Raw genomic sequence first — 14,503 nt, 5'->3', positions numbered from 1 at the left:
ACATACTCTACTTTTAATGTAAGTCAATGGAACCAGAGTTTTTTCGTAGTCAGTTTCGGCCGTTTCTTTTGGTCCATTCATCATGAAATTTAGATAAAATGTAAAGAGCAACAGGTATTTTCAAATTATGTCCAAAACAGAAAAGTTTTTGTTCTAACAGCAGCACCATATATATATATTTGGTGAGATATGGTGAGTTTAGCATACTCGAATATATATATATATATATATATATATATATATATATATATATATATATATATATATATACACAATATTAAGCATGTCTAACAACTTCATCTCTGTTTTCACTTTTAGGTTTGTCTTTACCCACCACAATCCTTCATCACTACGCCACCTCTACTAAGTTGATGTTGATGCTGTCGTTGTTGTTGATGCTGTCGTTGTTGTTTGATGGTTTGATTTCACTAACCAAGTGTTCTCTTCAGTAATATGTGGCCTGATTGGCTGTTGTCTTCTCTTTACCTTAATCCTAGATGCTGTTTGATAGGCTGCATGCGTTCCCTATTTCACTGTAAACTAGGAAATGCTATAATTTATACCCTAAGCTTATTGTTATTACTGAGAAAAACTGAATTATCATCATTTACATCCAATGTGAGTAGCATTCAAACTGCTTTAACTCACAGTACTGAAACTAAAATTGTCAGTGTGATTTAAACCGAAGGCAGTGTGATCAGAAATGACACATCATTCCTCTATTTCAGAATGACTGCTTCTGAAATCAGTTGAAGGTTGTGTTTCTCTGAGCTCAGCAGGCTTGAACCTCAGGCATTTGAGCTCGTCATGACCCCTCCCTCTCTTCTTCTTCTTTTTTCTCCCCTCAAGGCAGGATCAGCGATACCGGCGCCTGGACGAACTGGAATAGTATGTCTTGTTTTACGTCCGTCGGTTCCTTGGAGTTCCTGCTCCACTTCCACCTATTGAATTAACCTTCTCTTGTTTCTCTTGCCCTCTCTCGCTCTCTCGGGTGGCGTGAATCCTTTTAACATGTCTCTGTCGACACATTCCTCTTAATCACACGTTCTCACCTTCTCCTGTTCCGTCTGTACGTCAGTTCCAGTTGGTGGAGGGCTTCTTCTCAGCTTCTTAAATGTAGTTGTGGGCTGATCTCCTCTGCATGTGTTGTTTAACCTATAACCAGTATGTTCACTTGATTGCCCAGCATGCATTTTCTGGACTTGGCTCTTGAACCATGTGCCTCTCAGAGGCAGGATGCTCATAGGGAGAGGTAAAGCTCTGCGTGGTTGACTTAGACCAGGTCCACACGTATATGGATGTTTCTCAAAACGTGTTTTTATTTTTTTCCATGTTTTATTATCCGAACAACACAATAGAGCTGTCCAACAACAGCAGGGGTGTCAAACCCAACCACTAAAAGGGCCGGCTGTGTTTAATTTTACTTTATACTTAATGTTTTTCCATGAACTGGCCATAGTTTATTCAAAATACGCCAAAATGACAACGGCAAAAAATAGGCATTGAATACTTGAACAATTCAAAAATTATGTCAGGGCTCTGGCTGGGCCACTCAAGGACACTCACAGAGTTGTCCCTAAGCCACTCCTGTGCTGTCTTGGCTGTGTGCTTAGGGTCATTGTCTTGGTGGTCATTGTCCCGAGCGCTCTGGATCAGGTTTTCAATAAGAATATCTCTGTACTTTGCTCCATTGAGCTTTCCCTCAACCCTGACCAGTCTCCCTGTCCCAGCTGCTGGAAAACAACCCCACAGCATGATGCTGCCACCACCATGCTTCACTGTAGGGATGGTATTGGGCAGGTGATGAGCAGTGCCTGGTGTCCTCGCTTAGAATTGAGGCCAAAAAGTAAAATCTTGGTTTCATCAGACCAGAGAATCTTGTTTCTCACAGTCTGAGAGTCCTTTAGGTGATTTTTTGCTTTTTGTTTTATTCAAAAATCATTTTAATTAAAAACAAATTATTTTATATAAAACAATACACTACATTAGCTGTAGATCACCGTTAAACCTGTTTTTTTGGTGCTGTCCCATAGAGCGTTATTGGGGAGGGGGTGGGAGCCCACATTACATTGCGGTGCATGCTGGGAACTGTAGTGTAGCTCATGGTGAAATGGGCTAATATTAATAGAATATTATTATTATTATTTTGTGGGCTTAATAGGATTGTCCTTGTGTTTGACACATGGGCTCTACAGGGCGGAGCTTTTTTAAAATCTTCTGAACTGTGTGTCATAGCGACAAAATTCTGCTTATACTCTACAAAGAAAAAAAAAGTAGCTCCGCCCTCTTGATTTTAAGATAACTTGCACGTTTTGCATAAATTATGCAAATTTCTTAGCCAATGGTTTTTCACACTAATCTGTCAGAAGATTTTTTTAACAAAAGAAATTGTTAAAAATGTTGGAATTTAAATACTGTGTAGCGTCCGGGCACCACCCAAAAAGGGGTGGAGCTTAAATGGCAAAAATCATGCTTATACAGCTCAAAATCAGAAACGCTTTGGACGAAACTGTACAGATGTGTACTGTAGGGACGTCGTAGGCCGTCCTCAAATTGTTACACGAATGTTAGTGTTGTGTTGTTAAATTGACATGAAATTTTGCTGCTGCTCTGCTGTCTTGGCTCAAGACATTTAAGCTATATTTAAGCCATAAAGCTTAGAAAAATACTTTAATAAAAAATAAAATAAAAAGAAAAGCTCGACATGTTTCACTTTTGTAAGCAAATGGGAAACAATACTGTTTGTCTTATTATTGCTTTTGTCATCATTATTATTATTATTTTATTCAGAAGTTCTTTTTCTTATCGCTAACTATTAGTATTAATTATTACAATTAATGTAATCTGTTGTTGTCGTTATTATTATTATTATTATCGTTATGCGCTATTACAAAGATCCAATATTATTGCATTGTCCAATCTGGCAACCCTGATCAGGTGATATGTTTTTAACTAGCAAGTTTTTCGAACTATTTGGTAACTATCAGCTTAAAAACTGTCTCTTTGGTGGCGTCCTGTCAGTGAACGGGGGAGTAATGAACATTTTTAAGTTGCTCAAAACTTTATACCTGAGCACATGCTGAACTCAGCAGCCACCGCTCTGAGCTATTGGTCGGTGCAGTCTGCTCTGATTTATTTACGGCAATAAGCATTTTTTTGGGACAGAAACTGACCACTGATAAAAGAGCAGTGGTCACCAAAACTCCTTCTGGAGATCTTCCTTCCTGCCGGTTTCACCTCCAACCCAAATCCACCACACTTCATTCAGTTGATGTGCATTTCTTTTATGTTTTTAACTGTTTTAGAAATATCCCGATACGTGTGGACGAGGACAAAGTAGTTTAGACAACAGAGCCTTGAAGTAGTTTCACTGGAATCTACACTCGTAAAAAAAGATGGTTCTTTAAGGGGTCTTTAGCAAAGAAAATGGTTCTATATAGAACCAGGAACACTCAAAAAACCCTTTGCATGAATAAAGCGTTCTTTGCATTGTGAAAGGGTTGTTTAGATTGATAGTGAATGTGCTGCAGATGGTTCTATATTGCACCAGAAAGGGTTTTGCTACTGTTATGTTGTCAAGCTTGTATACAATAGAAGAACCCTTTTTGGTGCTATGTAGAACTCTTTTCAAAAAGGTTCCATATAGAACCATCTACAGCACGTTCTCCATCAAACTGAATAACACTTTCGCGATGCAAAGCATGCAAATGGTTCTTTGAGTGTTCCTGGTTCTATAAACCATTGTCTGTACTGAAGAACCCTTAAAGAACCATCTTTAGGTGTGTAGTGTTTATTCGTGTCTGTGATTGATTTAGTCCTCAATATGCTGAAAATAGGAAGGGTTTGACATTCGTATACAAACCCTTATTAAATGGGCGCCGTCACTGTGCACTTACTGTAAACCCAGTAGGTCCTGAGTGCTTCATTCAAATAGACGTTCTTCGGTTCTTTGTTCACCGTCCAGCAGAGCATTGACTCCATGTCTGCTGAACGGTTCCTCTTCCTTCAGTCTGACTCTAATCTGCACTAAACTTTTATTCCTCTCTCTTTTGCGTGTCCCTTTTCTCTCTAGGCTTAGTGGAGGCTGTCTTTCTTCTGTGACGTGGACCCTAACTGTGTGTGTGTGTGTGTGTGTGCTTTCTCAATCAGTGAAAGCATGAAACATTTTGACGTGGTGAAAAACTCGAGTTTAGCCTCCTGTGTAGTTGATGATGAACAGAACAGGAGAGTTGAGAGGTTAATAAAGATGGGTGGTAGCCTGAGTGGTGGATGTCCTAGCCAGCTAAGTGAGCTCAAGTTAAGCCTTGGTTCATGCAAACATTAAATTCACACAGTTTTCCCCTTAACCCAAACGTAGTCCATCAGCAAAGACATGCTTGGTGTTAGAACTTTGCTTTCTGGAGCTATAAGACTAATATAGCTGGTACAAGTAATGGAAACGTACGACTGCCACTTAGCATCATGCATGCTGACCTCTCTCGCGCCCCTTTCACGTCAGTATTTGCGTGAGCCAAGACATGAAACTTACAATAATATTAAACCTGGTCGATTTTGTTGTAGCATCAAGACGAGAAAAAGACTGAGTTAAGACGGCCGTCCTGACCTCCTCACACTAAACGATGGAGAAAAAACAGATTTTTGTTCAGTGTTTGCCGTACTGTGCTGCAGTAAACCTGGTTAAACGGGACTAATTTTGCTCTCTTTATAATAATAAAACATGCAGTTGGTCAGTGTTCTACATGTACAGATGATGTACACAATATGTTCAGAAAAGCACATTGTGTTGTGACATAATGTATCACGATGATGATATCTTGTCACATTGCCCAGCTCCAATAAAATGGACATACAATTCAGCGTTTGATAAAGCTGTTGGATATGGCGGTCAGTTATGATTAAAATACGCAACAGTTAGTCCCGGCCACGCGAGCTGATTGGTTGAGAGGCGTTCTAACTGTGCTGTTATTTCTCCACAACATCACAGGTTTTCACAAACACTGTATCACTCCGCTGAGACGCCGTTGCTAAGCAACGACTTTGACCGCTGTAGAAGACGCTCAAGACATTTGAACGTTTTTACTTCTTACTTTGCCACAAACAGAAAATGGACACTTTTAAGGTCACATTTGACCGACAGCCGATTTGGTCAGACTCTGAAGATGAGACGACACTAAATTCCCAAACTGTCAGTTGGTCTGTGTGGAGCTGGAGAACGAACTGCCGGCTGAGCAGCGAGTGGGCGGAGCTCGTTACTCTGACGTAGCAACAAGCTGCTCGTTAAGGAACTATAATTTGGTGAAGGAACTGTGAACATTAAAACATATTAAACGCCGCGTTCACGGCCCAGTTTATTAATTTATTACTTTATTTATTTAACTGTTATATTAAAGCAATAGAACACTCGAGGAGTGTGTTATCACCAATAACATCACGGCTGTGATGATCTACGGCGACCAAATCACAGCCGTGATGTTATTTCACAATACCGCACATATATTAAATATCATTTCCTTTAAGCAAATAGCTAAAAATAGATAATCACCATTCACAGTTGCGCCAAATAAAAATAACGAAATATTAGTAGCTGTTTAAATCATGACTGCAAGCACATTTTGGTGGATTGTAAAGCTGAAAAACAGTCGGCAATAACTGAACAGCTTTTTCTGTAAGGGCTACAAAAATGAGTATTTTTATTTCCTTGTATAAAACTTGTATTTTATGTGATAGCTATATATTTAATTTCTTGAAAAGGTCTTTATAGTGATGCAGGTGTGTTGACAGTAGCCATAGCTACATCACTCATTTTAAACACTGGAATTGAGAATAATCCATGCAGTTTTCCACATACTTTCCACTTAGAAGATGATGGTTCCACCCCAGTGCAGAGAAGCATGTGTTGGTGCCTTCTGTCCATTATTATTATGTCAGTTTGGTGCTGCATGTGAGGTGATTAGATCTACACTGTGATGGTCATTGTGAGCAATCCTTGGCGAGCCATTAGCCCTGTGTTTATCATGGGATTTATTGAGCTGCCCTAGTTAGTTGTTCTCCATATTAGCTTCTTTATCCTCCAAGCAAACAAACTTCAAACACCAAATATGTCTTGACTGACCTGCGTTTGAGGTAAGTTGAGATGGTCACTGCCATAAAGATCACATGTACTACTGGGGCTGGAAACTACACTAGAATGTTTACTAGCTACACCTGTTACACCAAGCCTCTTCAGAATGAAATGCCGTTTGATGACTGTGCATATCTTTCAAAGCCTGCTGAGTAAACCGGTTTGTTTGGACTGTGTGTGTGCGCAGTGTGGCCTCAGCCATGCAGACGCCGGTCGATGCCCGCTACGAGCGCCTGACCTCGGTCTCCAGCTCTGTCGACTTCGACCAAAGAGACAGCGTAAGTATTTCCTGAGTCCTGTTATGTCAAGAGGGAATGATTTACCCCAGGGGTCGGCACTGTCTATTACCTGGTGACCATAGTCACAGCATTTCACCTTTTGGTCACTAAAAATGCGGAGCCTGTTGCCTGAGTGGCCAATTATATTGGAGACTTTTCAGTTTTTCCTTTTGAACAAAACACCAGTTGAAATTTCACACATTTCACCCTCATGCATGAGATCCAGAGTCTGTTTAGTTAAACTCGGGACTAATTGCATCAAAAGATTTAGTCAGATCTGTAATGTTAGCGTTACCATCGCAAAAGCCAACTTCATGGCCTCTCTGACTGCCAACAGTTTGACTTGTCCTCTCCCACGGTCCGCAGGGAGCAGGTCCCATTGCGTAAGCCGGTCCTGTGATCCAGAGATATGTGATATGACTGTGGTTGATGGCTGAGTTATTAGAATCGGGCTTTACTGCCAGTAAATTCTAATAAATTAGAAAGTTCAGCGTTGAGTAAATAGATAGAGCTTTATTGCGGTGTTACAGTAGCAAGACACATAATTGCACATAAAAAATAGGCAGAAATAAAAATATAGATATAAATTAGGCAGAAATAAAAAAACAGACACAAGTTCCTGTAAAGTATGAGAGAGTAGGAATAGATGTATATCTATTTCAATTAATCAGTCAACCTTTATTTAAACTCATTACATTGAGGGACACCCTCATTTACCATGTAGCCGGGCCAATACAGAATTAGGGATTGAGAAGTTGGATAGTTAAAACATATCAAATGCTATGTAATAATAATCATGGTATTAAAATTGAACAGAAAAAAAGTTTAAAAAAAAATCAGTAAACCATTAAAAATTAAAATAGTGTAGTAGCTTAATAAATAGCAGATCAGATAAGGATAAAATAAATAAAAAACAATTAATAAAATAAAAAATGAAATGGAAGATGTCAGACATTTGTAGTAAACAATAAATAAAAATAATAATAATAAAATTAATAAAATGAGAGCAGGTATTGCACTAAGTGGTATGAGGTAGTTTACAACACTGAGTATAAACATAACTAGGAGAAAGAAGAGAAGAAGAAAGGTAGAGTATGATGTAATATTCTGTCGAGCATGTCTTCAATTTCCACGACAGACCATTTCAAGTTCATTCTTTGTTGGAAGAAACTTGTTTTGAAAACAAGGAAAGCACAGCTTTTCACACGAGCGCTGTTAAAGTGCAGTGATCTTCAGTAATCTCAATAACTGAGAGGTTACAGGGCCAGTTGGGGAAGATAAGAGAGGCTGGTCAGCAGGATTAAATAATAAAAGTCCAAACTTTACTGAAGTTGTGATTTTGTAAACAGGTTTATATAATTCTGGCCACTAATTCTTAGTTTTGGCCTGTAGATGTATTGGCTGTATTGAGTGTCCAGTGCAGACTTTTATACCTGTGGGCCCCTGATTTACCCAACCCAGACACGTTTACTCCATATATACACACAACACACACACATGCATACAACCCCTCGTCTCTGTGTCGCTCTTTGGGCTGGCCTTAAACACACACACCTGCTCATTTCGTAATGACTCAGCTGGCCTCCCTGACAGCCAGCAGTTTGACTTTCCTCTCCCGCGGTCCTCAGGGGGCAGGGCTGTTACGTTAGCCGGTCTTGTGATCTAGTGCACAGCTTTGCAACCTAAAGAAAACCTTGTAAAGCACTTTAAGGGACTAATGGTGACACCTCACCGTAGGGCAGTGTTCATAAGGCTACATGACCACTACATAAGCTTGTCAAAACAACTGACATAACTACATAAAGCAATAATGTCTTTTTCTAGAATGCGGTCTGTCATAAACGATGTTCAGGTAGGTGGAACGTGTCGAATTGATGTCTGTATTAATGCGCGCAGTCAAGATTTAAGTCATTAGACCATTCTTCCATTGCACCAGGTGCCCATTATAGACGCATTCTTTAGGCGACAGTGGTCAGCATGGGCACTCTGATTGGTCAGCACAGCCCCATACACAGCAGTGAGTGATGCACTGTGTGTTGTGACACATTCCTTCTGTAACCAGCATTAAACGTATTTGTGACGTGCCACAGCAGCCCTTCTTGGTTCAGACAGGATAGACTTCGTCATCCTCACACACCGATGAGCCTTTGGTGCCCAACACTTTGTCGCTGGTCCAGCACCCTTCTCGGTCCGCTGTTGGTAGGTACTGACCACTGCTGACTAAAGCCTGGGGTTCACCACATGAGAGATTATAAAAAGACTGGGCGTCTCACACTACCTGACTGATTTTTGCTGATTTTTTTGGGCGACTGAAATATTGGGGATCACACACTCTACTCAACTTTTAAGCTGTTGCTGAACTCGCTGAACTCTCGCGTTCTCCCGTTACTAGGAGATGCAAATAAACAAACATGGAGCGGCTGCTGGGGTTTTCTCTGCTGTTTGCACTGACACAGTAAAGAAGCAGCAGGCAAACATGTTTAAGTGAGGATAATAGACTTTAAAATGTGATCTCTGGTATTTCTTAGAGTTTTAAATATACAAAAACTCGATTGTGCCTTAAAGGCTGCGTTCACATTACCAGGCTGAAGTGGCACAAATCCAATTTTTTGCCCTAATATCTGATGTTTTCAGAGCTGTGTGGACATGAAAATGTGATCTTTTCAAATCCGACCTGAGCCACTTTCATATGTGGTCCTAGATCTGATATGTATCTGATTCGTGACCATGTGACCTTAATGTGACGCTCAGATTCGGAATTCATGTGCTTTTTTCCACTGTGCCATCATTCAGCGTTACCATGGCAGCAGCGCCGGACAGAGGTTAAAGCCTGTAAACGGTGGAAAAGCTGCTCATCTCACCTTTTTCTCCTTCGTCTCGCTCTAATAATGAAGCTGAGAGCTGATCAGAGTTAATGATCTTCTCAGCGAAGCTCGTTCTGCTCGTTAGTTTGTGCTGATGATGCACGTGATTCATTCACGTGACGTTACTGAGTAGGATGAGCTCATGAGGGTCGTTTCAGGACACCGGTTCGTCACATTAATGACAGATTTGAATCACTAACCTAAACGAGTGTGAACCATCATGTCAGAGAGATCGGATTTGAGCAATGAGGCCTGTAATGTAAACATAGCCAAACTAAACTCATAAAAAAAGCTTCGCTCCACATGTGAGAGACTTTTCGCCATTTTTCTTTGTTTAATTGCTGTATTTTCTTCTTTCGCGCTCTCAGTTTTCATTGGCTGTTGCAGGAATCCGTTCAGATTGAGTCGTTGATCAGTTTGCACTAGATTACACGAGTCGGGACGAAAAAATCAAGCATGTTTGAGAAACTCTGACTGGTCTGAAACTCAGATCAGGAGGACAAAAATCCAAATCTGTGCCACTCAAACACGACTCGACTCTCTGTCCAACTGTCGACTCCAACTGCCCCAAAAATCTGCAGACAAGAGCCAACCAGCACTGACTCAACCAGACTGAGAGGGCTAAAATTGGGGTAAAGGTCATGTAGTGTAACCCCGGCTTAGGAGAACCCCACAAGCCTCGCCGTTTCGGTGATGCTCCGACCCAAACGTCTGGCCGTAACGATTTGGCCCTTGTCAAAGGTGCTCAGGTCTTCACTCTCGCCCGTTTCTCGCTGAGTTTGAGAACTGACTGTTCTCCTACAAGGAACAGTCCTTTATCAATGTTTTTGTAGGCTTATGTCAGTTGTCATGCTTATGTAGGTGCAATGTAGTCCTGTGAAGTATTATTAAACACCTTCTTTTTTAAAGCTGATATTGTTTGAATGTGATTGGACGATGGACATCAGTGTGAACTGTCTCTCTTGCAGGGTTTCTGCTCCTGGCTAACGGCCATCTTCAGGATAAAGTGAGTCCTCTGTGCGTTTTAGCGAGCTCTTAAAGCATTTTATAAGGTTGCTGATTGGGTCTTTGTGAATGTGGGCTTGGGTGCAAGCTAAGCGGGTTGTGTACCAAAGCTTTTTGGCATTGGTGTGTATGTGTGAGATGTATACTGATATATGCTGTAAGTCTATCTTTCCCTCTCACTCCTCAGAGATGATGAGATCAGGGAGAAATGTGGCGAGGACGCAGTGCACTACCTCTCCTTTCAGCGCCACATCATTGGTCTGCTGGTGGTGGTGGGCGTGCTCTCAGTGGGCATCATCCTGCCCGTCAACTTCTCAGGAGACCTGTTAGGTGAGCCTGGAGCAGAACCGCTGTTATAGGCGACACGTCTGCTTAAATATATATCCCGAAGGTGGTCCTAATAAGAAGAAGTACTAATGAAAAAAAATGCAACCGATGTCTTGTTTCCAATTTTTAGTTCAAGTGAGCAGCTTTTTGTAACTACAATTAATGGTTTCTGTGTTAAAAGGGAATTACATAGATTTTTCATCATTTATGCATAACATAATGGTTGAGATCTAAAGAGTCATTCAAAGTGGTTTGGTCTGAAATGGTTGATTGTAGACATTCAAATTTCTTTACAGTGGTGGTGATAGGAACCAGGGGTCACCCTGCGTACAACACAAATATAGACATTTTATTTACTATCAAAACCAGTGAGCCTACACAAGTCTTTATATGTAATGTTGAGGATGGTAAAAATGGTAGGAAATCTGGAAAAATAAGTTTTTCTTGGGAACAACTTTGCCTCACAACACCCTGCATGTACCATTAAGACCTTTTTTAAAGGCACTGAACTCTTCAGACGTCTGGTTCCTGTCACCACCACTGAAACTGACTCAGCGAGCCGTTTCTATAGAACAGCTCTGACTGGTTTATTTACTTTTTCCTAAGCTGAGTAATTAAAATCTGTAATACACTGAGCACACTTGGGTAGAATAGGTGTCAATAATGAGACATCTTTAAATTGTTTTATTTTGTGAATCGTTGGGAATATACAGTAGAATTTATGTAAACATAGAGATATTTTGACAAATACCTGACCTTAAATGGCGCTACATTCTTGTAGCATGTTGTACTGCTGGAAAAGCCAAAGTTGTCAGGTTTAAAAAAGTCAAAGGGAGTTGTGAAAAAAGTCCCTCACTCATTTGGACTGGGCCTGCTCCTTCTGTGATTTCATATCTTATGTCTAAATGCATAATATCCTAGTTAAATTGATTTATTTGCTCCAGTGTGGGCAGTTAAGACAGACCTCTCACTGTTTCTTTCTGTTCTCCTCACAGATAATAATGCCTACAGCTTCGGCCGAACGACAATAGCCAACTTGAAATCTGAGTTGAGTGAAATTCTTTCTTCTTTGCATGCATTATTTAAGGGTAACGTGATAATCTTGAAATGGAATTCATTGAGGTTTTGCTTCTGAATTTGCACAGGAATAATCTGCTGTGGCTGCACACTACCTTTGCATTCCTTTACCTGTTACTGACTGTCTACAGCATGAGGAGGCACACCTCCAAGATGCATTACAAGGAGGACGACTTGGTGAGTGGCTGAAGTGCCTGTCAGTCTTTCAGTGTACGCTACAACCACTTTGCAAATAGTTTAGCAACACCTTAGCAGTCTCCTGGGATTACTTAGCAATGGCCTAGCAAAAACTTAGCAACCACCTGGGATAACATAGCAATAGTTTAGCTACACCTTAGCAACCACCTGGGATAACATAGCAATAGTTTAGCTGCACCTTAGCAACCACCTGGGATAACATAGCAATAGTTTAGCTACACCTTAGCAACCACCTGGGATAACATAGCAATAGTTTAGCTACACCTTGACAGTTATCTGGTATTACTTAGCAACAGCCTAGCAGCAACTTAGCAACCACCTGGGATACCATAGCAATAGGTTAACTACACCTTAGCAGTCTCCTGGGATTACTTAGCAAGGGCCTAGCAACACCTTTGCAACCACCTGGGATACCATAGCAATAGTTTAGCTACACCTTAGCAACCACCTGGGATAACATAGCAATAGTTTAGCTACACCTTAGCAACCACCTGGGATAACATAGCAATAGTTTAGCTACACCTTGACAGTTATCTGGTATTACTTAGCAACAGCCTAGCAGCAACTTAGCAACCACCTGGGATACCATAGCAATAGGTTAACTACACCTTAGCAGTCTCCTGGGATTACTTAGCAAGGGCCTAGCAACACCTAAGCAACCACCTGGGATAACATAGCAATAGTGTAGCTACACCTTAGCAGTCTCCTGGGATTACTTAGCAACGGCCTAGCAACACCTTAGCAACCACCTGGGATAACAGCAGTGGCCTAGTGACACCTTAGCAACCAATTGGTATTCTATAGCAATAGCAAAATATGACAAACGTGCAACAGCAAAATAGGTATTAAATACTTATTCAAAAATAATTCTAAATAAAAATAAGTTGATTTAGGTAGTTTTTTAAAACTGCATATTTTACTTGACACCAGGCATCTGTGCTTTCTGTGTAACCGCTGACCCATGGATTGTAGTTGTGGGGGGAAGAACACACACTATGTTGTAGTGCATGCTGGGGACTGTAGTGCATCTCAGGGGTGAAAAGGGCTACTAAGAATAGAAAATCAAAATAATTTTGTGGGCTGAATAGGGACTGTATTACAGGCCTGACTTGGCCGACGGGCCTTGTGTTTGACACGTGGGTTATAGTATTTTAAAAAGCAAAATAAATAATGCATTATTATTATTATTATTATTATTATTATTAAACTGACTTATTTGCAGAAAAATGTATTAATATGCATTGTAAGTCTCAATTTAATAGACTAAACTTATCTGGTAATAATTAGTAATTACAGTATCTGTAATAACCATAATAATAATCCTTAAGAATATGTTCAATTTAATTCCTAATGTGAAACATCTTGAGTTTTTCTTATTTTTATAGAATATTTCAATATTCAAGATAATATTCAGTAGAATTTTCAAAAATGAAAATAACTAGTAGCTGCAGTTCTTAGTCCTTTCGTAGCTTGAACTTCTCAGAGATGTTCTAGATTACAAGTGCTGCCATATTTTCATATTCTTTCTTTCCCTGACAGGTGAAACGCACTTTATTCATAAACGGCATCAACAGATACGCAGAAGAGAGCCAGATAAAGCAGCACTTCGAGTAAGTTACTGTTGATCTCCTGAAGCCTCAGTGCAGGATGCTCCCTTACTGTAACTCAGCTTCGCTCTGGTAAAGATGCCTCAGCAGCTCTGACTCCTAGCAGCTCAGGACAGGAGCTTTATGTGCTGTAATTGGCTGTAATGGGACATAGATGAGCTGTGAGGTGGAGGTCAGGAGTCTGAGGCTCTGTGGAGAAGAGCTCGCAGTGCTACGTGTCCGTCTGGTCAATACAGTGTGTTCAGAATTATTATTCAAGCGCCAGTTTTCATGCTGTGGAATACAGGAAAGTTAAATTTGTCGTATAAAGTGACCATTTTATGTTGTTTTGGTATTTTTGTCTGAGTAAATTCATCATCCGTTTTTATTCACAAAACTCGGTCAGCAGAAAAATCACTGTTCACAGTTATTATGCAGGGAAATGCATAACAAAAATAATGTCAGCTGCATGTGGAATTTCAACAAGATTTGCACTTAGCTATGCAAATGACATAGAAACACCTCTTATACTCGTCGGTATATTTCAGTTTTTCCATCTGAGTTTGCATGCCTAAGTCGCAAGGCTAATTATTCAGTAACGGAATGAAATAATTTTTTTTTTTGTAAAAAAGCTCTGGGCCGATTTTATTAAATCTCTCAACATAAACGGTTAACAGAACCAAACCAATGATCCCTCCATGGAGGGCATACAGTCCCTTTAAAGGCGTGTAAGAGGTCTCTCTTTACTGCTGTGGGGAACGACGGTTCTGGTCACAGGCAAGTCGGCCGAGAGAGAGGAAAAAGAAAAGAACCGAGGCGTAGTTCAGCCACCGCTGCTGGAATGGAAGCCAATCAGCCGACTGATCCTCTGACGGCCCTTTTTATGGGGCCGGCTCCGCCGAGGTGAGCCAGCACAGGTGGTGAAATCAGTGGTGGCCAGATGTGCGGTATTTGGGGCTCCGCCACGTGGCCACCGGCTGTCCACAACACACGATGCTGGATTTTGACAGCTGCTGGCAGTACCTAGGAGGACGGGACCAGCGGGAG

The 14,503-nt window shown here is 40.8% G+C and overlaps 1 protein-coding gene across 2 annotated transcripts in view; it reads left to right on the top strand.

The window, feature by feature from the left end:
• tmem63ba (transmembrane protein 63Ba) overlaps window positions 1-14,503 on the top strand; it is a 72,071-nt gene that overhangs the window by 27,241 nt on the left and 30,327 nt on the right. The window contains exons 4-10 of one of the 2 annotated variants that reach the window (XM_036573639.1): window positions 850-888; window positions 6,309-6,399; window positions 10,232-10,269; window positions 10,456-10,598; window positions 11,591-11,642; window positions 11,741-11,849; window positions 13,410-13,480. In XM_036573639.1, the coding sequence (XP_036429532.1) occupies window positions 850-888; window positions 6,309-6,399; window positions 10,232-10,269; window positions 10,456-10,598; window positions 11,591-11,642; window positions 11,741-11,849; window positions 13,410-13,480 (543 nt within the window). The remainder of the gene's footprint in view (window positions 1-849; window positions 889-6,308; window positions 6,400-10,231; window positions 10,270-10,455; window positions 10,599-11,590; window positions 11,643-11,740; window positions 11,850-13,409; window positions 13,481-14,503) is intronic. The other variant, XM_036573640.1, reaches the window with a different exon arrangement.

This window comes from Colossoma macropomum, unplaced genomic scaffold, assembly GCF_904425465.1.
Source record: "Colossoma macropomum unplaced genomic scaffold, Colossoma_macropomum, whole genome shotgun sequence".
Classification (NCBI taxonomy): domain Eukaryota; kingdom Metazoa; phylum Chordata; class Actinopteri; order Characiformes; family Serrasalmidae; genus Colossoma; species Colossoma macropomum.
The sequence above is the reverse complement of the archived record's forward strand: the minus strand, read 5'-3'. Positions and strand labels throughout refer to the sequence as shown.